We start from the raw sequence: 8,658 nt of genomic DNA, 5'->3' as shown, positions 1-8,658 counted from the left end.
GGGGGGGCGGGCCAGATGCCGGCTGGCAGGCCTTCTTAGGTGGGGGGCAGGGAGAGGGGTTATTGCCCCCCCACTCCGTTATCTGGTGGAGGGGGCAGTAGGGGGCTTCCACTGCTTGCCCCAAGCAGGGAGTGAGCGGCAGCAGTGGTGGTCAGGGCAGGCAGACCTGGCTGTGGTCCCCTGGGGGTAGTGGGGGGAATAGCCCTGCTCCCTGCCCCCTCTGCCTTAGGGGCCATGCTGGCCAGCGTCTGGCCATGCCCGCCCCCACTGCTGCTGCAGCAAGTGGGAAGCTCCTGGTAGACCCGGTTCAAGCCCCTGCCAGTGGGACATGGAGGGGGGAATTAAACCCCTCTCTGGCCAATTCAGCCAAGACTACAGCTTTACTAGCCACGTCCCTCCCCCCCAGCACAGCTTCCCTGCAGCTGAGAGCATGCTCTAGCGCCCCCAGGCCTCTGGCCTGAGCCACTGCAGGCATGTGCCAGCATTTCCTCGGTCCAAAGGGAATGTCTGTACTGTTACAAATCAATTTAAACTAGGCAGGTTAGACTAAGCTGCAAAGATTGAATCAATCCAGGTTCCAGCTTTTTGAATGTCTGTCCCTAGCCATAGACACACTGTCACAGGGACCCAGAGACTCCTGTTATTTGAAGGGATGATGCAGCAGGCTGGGCTGGCAGGTAGGAAGCAGGCGAACTGCCAGAAAGCTAGCTACCAGCAGTGAGCTGCACCGGGGACAGATATAGCAGCTCACTAAGACACCACAGAGAGGTAAGCTAGTCATCAGGCCTAAATGGAAACCCCTGTGCATGGCTGGGGAGCCACCTGACAGGAAGGCGTGAGGGTTCAGAGGCACATAAAGACAGTTGCTGAGGGCAGCCTGACCCTGCAGGCAGGAAGCCCTACGAGCACCAGTGGGATTATGTTTTTGTTGAAACTTTACACGGGTAGGCTGTGTGTGGCTGAGGAGCCCACAGAGGCATGCGTGAGGGTGCACTGGGGTTTAGCCCACAGTGGGGTGTCTGAGGGGTGAACTACATACAATTTGTTCCTGGCGGACATGCACAGTTTTAGAGCCCTGCCAGGGGCCAGGGCTCAGGACCAGGCAGGCAGAAAATGGAGAAGGGCAAAGCCTGTGGGGCCAGAAGCCCACAGCCTGAGAGAAAGGCTAGAGAGGGGCTAGAGCCCAGAAACCAGGTCCGGTGCAGTGGGCTGACATAGAGAGGGACCCATCCAGATAAGAGGGGCTGAAGCTGGGAAGGCAGAAGCCCCAACAAGGGTGTGGAGGCCTGAAGTGATAACTGGTAACATCTGCGAGCCCTGGATGAGGCTGTAGGGGTGGAAGGAGGCCACAAATAGCCCTTACGGCAGTAGGTGCCCTGTGGGGGCATAGACAGACCAGGAGGGGCAGGACTGGGACCAATGAGGTCTGGGAGGGACCTGCTAGCTGACAGAAAGATGAGGGCTCGCTCTGGGACCCTAGGGCAGCCTCCCTTTTTACAAATTAACTAATTCCATCAAGGTGTAGCCAGTGGGAGAAAAGAGAGGGTACCCACAGAGCTGGAGTAGGGAAGGAGCCATGTGGCCACCAGACAATGTTATGGCTGCCCCTGGGGCCTGAACTTGCCACACACAGCTTCCTCCAGTTGGGATTTCTGAGTAGCCTCTTGTTTTGGGGTGAGAGAGGGAGGAAAACTATAGCTGGTTTTTTTCCATACAAATATCTTTTCAACCATCTATTCATCTATGTAGGACCCACATATATCATATGTGCCTATGTCCCTGCACATCTATCCCACTCACACCTTAGAACATAAGACATGCCATTCACTGGGTCAGACATGGGCCCGTCTAGGCCATCATCCTGTTTCACAGAGTGGCTGTGGATACTAACAGGGAAGGTGAACAGGGCATGTCCAAAATTTTCCATGCTCTGCTCCTCTCCCACTGCAGCTTTCAGCACTTTGAGGTTTAGGAAGTTGTACTGTATTCAGTATCTACTGATGGACACCTCCTCCAAGAACTGTCCCGATACCTTTTGAACTGGGTTATGCTACCAGCCTCCACAACATCTCATCCAACGAGTTCCACAAGTTAATTACATTCTGTGTGAAAAAAATCTCCTTTTGTTAGTTTTAAACTTACTACCTAATAGTTTCATTTTATGTCCCCTAGTTCTAGTACTATGAGAGATAGTAAATAAGTCCCTAATTACTTTTTCTGCACTGCTTAATATTTTGTAAACCTCTATCATATTCCCTACTCAAGCATGTCTGTCCTATTTTGAAAGCTCCTAGCCTATTTGTTTTCTCCTTATATGGAGTCTGTCCATATCCCTGATCAACTTTCTGGCCCTTTTTTGTACCTTTTCTAGTTTTTCTATCATCGTTTTGAAGTGTGGGAACCAAAACTACATACAGTATTCAAGATATGGATGCACCGTGGATTTATAAAGAGGTATAGTTTACCATTCAATTATTAATAATACCTAACTTTTTATTTGTCTTTTTGACTGCTGCTGAACACTGAGCTGATGTTTTTTAATGAACTATCCACAATGTCCCTGAGACATCTTTCCTCTGTGGTAACATTTAATGTAGAGCCCTTCATTGTTTATGCATATTTTGGGTCTTTTTCCCATGACCATGACTTTGAACTTACCAAGATTCAATTTTATTTGCCATTGTGTTGCTCATTAGCTAAATTTTATGAGATCTTTCTATAGGTCTTGGCAGTCTAGCTAGGTCTTATCCCCTGAATAATTTCATCATCTGCAAACTTGGCTACCTCTTTATCCACTCTGTTCAGATCATTTATGAATACATTAAGCAGCACCAGTCCTTACACATATCCCTGGAGGATCCCACTGTTTACTTCTTTCCATTTTGAAAACTGATCATTTATACACGTTCTATTTTCTGACCCATGAGTAAGCCTTCCCTGTAATCCTGTGATAACCCAATGTCCCTGATCTTGGACTTTGACCAAGGCTTTTTGGAAGTCCAGATATACTGTATCAACTAGATCTTTAGGATCTACATTCTTTTTGGTATCCTTGAAGAACTCTGATAGGTTGGTGAGGCACGAGTCCTCTTCAAAAAAACCATGCTGATTTCTCCCCCCACATGCTGCCAGCCAAAAAAAAGCCGTATTTGAATGCACCAATCCAAGAATGTATCCATCACCTATTTAAAGATATCAGCACACAGGTACGAGCATCTATGTACTCCCCATAGATATGAAACAATTATAGGCATCCACACACTTGTACCTATGCAAAAATATGTATGCATACATGCAGCTATACGTGTCACAAGCATGCATGTACCTGCCCACTCCCACTAATTTTAGCTTGTTAACTCTAATACCCAGATAAATTACATCATTCATTCATAACCCTCTCACTGTGCATTTTTATCTCTTGGATGGACTGTTAAAGCTATTTTGTGTCCTCTTCATGAAGAAAATGGTCAAGAGAATAGGACATGTGCCTTTACACTACTGTAACAATAATCACTTTGTGGGCCACGTGCCTGTGAATGTCTTTCAGTCAGTGTTGCACCTTCTCAGTCATGGATCTACAATACGGTAAACCACCTGCTGTTATCCGGGGCAGGGATTTCATGATAATCATTTCCACGTAGAAAATTACCTTTGTCTGGGAGAACACAGGAGGATTGTCATTTACATCCAGAATGGTAATAAACACAGTGCAAGTGCTGTTGAGACCTGGAAACAGAAACAGGGGAGCCTTTTAGGATTTCTTGACCAAAAGTAAATCCCTGAAAAAGGAGCAGACACTCTTCAAAGGGTGGTATCTGGGATGCCTTCTGCTGTGTCTACAATACTGCGCTTTTGCCAAGAGATAAGCTCATGTTTGTATTTAAGCTTTGTTTGGGATCTAAAGACAGCAGAAACCAGGAGAGCAACGTTTGAATGATTTGAATAGACACAATGAATTGGATTTAAAATATTAGTTCCATAAGTCCAGAATGACCTGCATTTTCTTGTGTGTTTTCATGCACACACCAGACCCATCACATATAGAAAGTATTTTACTTATTATTTTTATTTATTAAAAATAAATGTTTCCCTGCCCTCTCTTCAGTACTCTAAGTCTTTCCCTGCCCTTCCTTGTACTATGTCTCTAGGATATGTGATAGCTCGGATAGGTGCTTTTCTCTGTGGACTGCAGTGTGCTTAACAACATAGTCTACGTGTGGGAGGAATCGTGGCATGCTAGTTACCAGATAAAATGGAGACCAGATGCTCAGTGGGTGCCTGTTGACCCAGTAACACTGACCTGATTAGAGTGATTTACACCAGCTGAGAATCTGGCCCTTGTGTTCTAGGACCTTGGAAAAGTCACTGACCTGCTCTTAGCTGCATCTTACCCAATTGTACAAAAGGTTTGTAATACTCCTCTGCTCCACAGAATCACAAAATTAAATGGACTGAAACTTCACAGTCCAGCCTGAAAAAGTGCTGGATGACTTCCCCCTTTGCCATGCCAAGGATAGGGCAGGAACCAGCCTGTGGTTCTGACAGACCCGGGTTTCTGCCTTTCTCCTAGAGACAGTAAGCTGGTTCAGTTTCCTGTTCTGTCCCCATTAGGTCAGCTGTACAAGTCAGCCCATTGTGGGACAGACCTAATGCTCCGCTCACTCTTTGCCTTGCCTGTCTACTTCGCAGCCTACCAGTAACTACTTTTCCTCCCAGCCCTGCACAGAGTATGGCAATGCCAGTATCCTATACAGAAGAATACAGGGACTCTGACACTCTTGCCCCCTGCACAGGTAGGCTCACAAGTAGCCTTCAATTCAATTAAAGCTTGTTACTAGCAACAAGTTGATGCCCTGGTGTTTTGTTGCTCCTAAATGGCTGTTGCTGTTATATGAAGTGCCATCTGAATACATAGTTGGGAAAATGTTTCCTACAGAAATATTGTTGCTAGGTGCTGCAAATGGAGATTCACGGTATTTCTAAAGTGCCTTGATATCCTCACATGCGATGTTACAGAAATACCAAGCGTCACAACTTGTGCTGCATGCTGTGACTTGTAGCAGCTGGAACAGGAGCTGTAATAGGGCTGTGACACTGGTGATCACTAGATAATCATCCTGCTTCATCATAGTGGGCAGAATAATAAATATGTACTCCGAATCCAAATGGCCATGACAGCCATTGGTTATATAGGTGTGTGTGAAGGGCCTCTGGCTAAATAGGTATGTGTGAAGGGCCCACTATATTGAACAGTTACTCCCTAGAATAACAGCCATTTTTGAACCTATTGAATTTCAGCCCTGGGAGGGGTACATAATATTGTGACAATTTCATGCCGTGTGCAATTTGATCACTGTACTGAATTGAGGGAGTGGCAGCTTCAGATGAGTTTCTCTAACATTAGGAATTGTTGTTGCCTGATGATAAACCACTGACCAGAGGCTATGATCTGTAAGCAGACTTACCGCCCTCGTGCCCAACAAGGTCTGCCACTAGAACAAGGAGATGGTACTGCTTCACAGCACTGGCGTTCAGGCCAGAGTCCTGAAGTGTTACTATTCCAGTTTCATTGCCAATATGAAATGAAAAGCCAGTTGATGCTTGAGGCTTCTGGCTTAATATTTCATATACAATTTTTGCATTGTTAGTATTTGGGTCATCAATATCTTCTGCCTTGACTGTGATGATCTCACTTCCTGCGCACACGACACAAAAAAAAAATCACTGATTCCCAGTAAAGTAAGGCACCATTACCAAAGCAATTAAAAATTGCCTTTGTAAAAGAAGTGCAAGTCTTGATTGTTAGTTTCCTATAAGAGATGGCCCAATCTGCAAAGATAAGAACCAGATTCAAACATTTCCCAAACTCAATGTGTTTGGATCTGCAGTTTGGGACAACACCTATTTATACTCAGAATTTAATAAATATGAGAGTGAATTACATCCTCATGATGATGCAACAGAAACAACAATCTAGAAAAAGGGGAACATGAGAAATTATTCTTGTTTTGAGGTGAAAAAAAAGTGAGAGCTTAGTTGGTCAAGACCTGCATCACGAAACTGCTCACAAAATGACTTACAGGAACAAGGTCTCCTCCTAGCCTTTCCTTGAGGGTGTGGGTTGTTTTGGCTTTTTGGGGGGGCGAGTTTTTTTTAAATTAGGTCAACTAGATGAGATGGCCCTTTTGGCTTTAAATCTATGAATATTTTAATTATACTTTCTGCCTCATGAGTAGGCCTGATTAATGGACTTGTCCCTACAGATCCTACTCAGGCAAGCCTCTCATTGAAGTCTCTCCTGGGTAAGAATTGCACAGCTGGACCCTAAGCATCATATTATCATCACTCCTGCCAGCCATATGTTGGCCACCATAACAGTTTAACAACCTGTGATGCTGCATAAGGGCAGCTCTTACCTTTGGCTGTGTTCTCTTCAATTGCTACCTGATAAACATCCTGGGTGAAGACTGGCATGTTGTCATTCTCATCCAGCACTGTTAGCAGCAGCAGTAGTGGATCACTGTACAGCATGCCATCCTGGTTCTCAGCAAAAACTTGAATCTCATACTAATAATATTCAAATTGATTCATAAGACAATGCATAATTAATCAGCTTTACCAACTTTATTCATTTTAGCAGAACTAAATATTTATATTTTTTCTTAAGGAAAGTCTTGGTGAGTGAAATATGGATGTAATCTATACGATTCTGTAAAGTAAAAGGGAGTTATAAAGAACTGAAACTAAAAGCCAATAGTATTTAGTAGAAAGTGCAGTAATTTCTTTAGAATTATAACAAGGACATGTCAACGTTAAATTATACCCACTATTTATCATTATTATGCTGTACAGCACTTTTTCAGTAAGGTTCTTTCTGGATTACATAAAGCCTTCTCCTTTACTCCTTTTTCCAACAAAGGTCCTCTGTTTAAACTCTCTCCTTCCTCCTCCCTACAGATTGTCCCTCCAGCCGGGGGAAATGATCCATAAAAAATTAATTCTTATGTTACTGTGTGCTGCCTATGGACCATGACAGTGGGTACTATAAACAGCAGTTTCATTTGGAAACTAAGGGTATGGACACATGAACACAGTTTTCCATGCATCAGTTACTCAGTAGTAACTGCCGGTGGGCCTGCTCTTATTCTACTTCACTGACAGCTAAACTACCTGAGCTCAGCTTCTTCTTACTATGGGTTAGGAGCATCCAGACAAACAGCTACTGCAGAGCAACTGCTGTCTGGTAAAACCCTTTTGTCCTGTGGTAAGTTTTTTGTATACCTGCCCTACTAAGCTTCACCAAAATGTGTTTCTCTCTGTAACATAAGACACAATCACCTCTGGAATAGTAAGTCACTGAGTGAGACCACAATTGCACCCTGTTTAAAAAGTGCACAGGCAACTATTTAGCACTATTCAAATGATAGTATGCCAAAGGTTTATTTTTATAACTGTCTTCAAACCTCATGTCAAAGCTACAAACCAGTTGCATGTAGTGCTCCCAGCTTTTATATGTTCCAGAGATGAAAATCTATAGCTTGAAGTTAAAAACTCATATTGCTGATAGTAAAACATAGATGCTAGTCACCCAGATGCTGATTTGAAGTCAGTCCAGATATATGGAAGTCCCAGGGGTCTTTCTATAAATACCTAAGGCCATGTGTTCTCATATCACTGGAAAATCATCAGCTTCTATTCTGCCTCATCTTGGAAAAGCTTGACACTTAGCATTGTGGTCAGGGCATTGCTTCCTATTAACCTAAAGACAAAGGGCCATATCCTTTAGTTAGGCTGAGCTCCACATCCAAATGGTTACTGGAGGACAAATTCAGAAGAGACTCCAGAAGGTAATTGCATCCACTTATTGCTTATGCATAGCCATATTCCAGCCCCTCACATCTCTTTGGCTCAGGAATGGTCCCAGGCAGCCATCTATACCCTCTACCTGCATTGAGGATTCACCGCTATATAGAATGGCCCATAACCTGCCCCCCTTCTATTCAGTGAGCCAAAGCCTGAACCCTTTACTATTACTGATATTTACGGGACTCATTGGGATCATGACTGAAACTAGTATGGCTGAAGATCTCAAAATGAGCTCAGTGGGAACAACTGTATGAGCAAGTAGAGGACAAAATAAAATTGGCTCAATAATTCAGATAATATTATTAGTGCCATTATATTATAGCTGGATGAAACAAAATACCGGTGTACTTTTATTTGGGAGATTAGTATTTCCACCCTCAGGAGTCGAATCTCACTCTTACTTACACTAGCACAGTGCTCTCAGTAGAGATGCACTAGCAGAATCTATTCTTAATAGAAGAGGAAGATTAGTCCAGGGGGTAAAACAAAGAACTGGATTTACCATAAATCCTGGTTCGGTCATTTTAGGCAGGTCACTTAACCTTACCTCATGCCTTGATTTTCCAGCTGTAAAATGTGTAATAGCATTACCCTACCTCCCCGAGTTGAAGACAATATCCACTAGTGCTTAGCTACTACAGTATTGAGTGCCTTTGTCTCATGGCCCGAAATTTAAAGCTCTTTCTCCTTTTTACATACATGCAGTTTTGTTGGTGAATAATTAGCAAGGGAATCTTCTCCTTCACCACGTCTCTAAGTGCTTATTAAGGGAGCTGTGCTAAAGCTTCTGAC

At 44.0% G+C, this 8,658-nt stretch overlaps 1 protein-coding gene and 1 long non-coding RNA gene across 3 annotated transcripts in view; one reads left to right on the top strand and one right to left on the bottom strand.

Annotated features, from left to right (window-relative positions):
• CDH16 (cadherin 16) overlaps window positions 1-8,658 on the bottom strand; it is an 82,205-nt gene that overhangs the window by 34,751 nt on the left and 38,796 nt on the right. For both annotated transcript variants that reach the window (XM_006028138.2, XM_025209460.1), the window contains exons 9-11: window positions 6,417-6,567; window positions 5,466-5,696; window positions 3,650-3,726 (exon numbers count right to left, since the gene is read on the bottom strand). In XM_006028138.2, the coding sequence (XP_006028200.1) occupies window positions 3,650-3,726; window positions 5,466-5,696; window positions 6,417-6,567 (459 nt within the window). The remainder of the gene's footprint in view (window positions 1-3,649; window positions 3,727-5,465; window positions 5,697-6,416; window positions 6,568-8,658) is intronic.
• LOC112551009 overlaps window positions 1-8,658 on the top strand; it is a 77,453-nt gene that overhangs the window by 33,251 nt on the left and 35,544 nt on the right. Inside the window, exon 3 of the long non-coding RNA XR_003095111.1 lies at window positions 2,372-2,454. This is a non-coding gene — a long non-coding RNA (uncharacterized LOC112551009). The remainder of the gene's footprint in view (window positions 1-2,371; window positions 2,455-8,658) is intronic.

This window comes from Alligator sinensis, unplaced genomic scaffold, assembly GCF_000455745.1.
Source record: "Alligator sinensis unplaced genomic scaffold, ASM45574v1 scaffold170_2, whole genome shotgun sequence".
NCBI lineage: Eukaryota > Metazoa > Chordata > Crocodylia > Alligatoridae > Alligator > Alligator sinensis.
The sequence above is the reverse complement of the archived record's forward strand: the minus strand, read 5'-3'. Positions and strand labels throughout refer to the sequence as shown.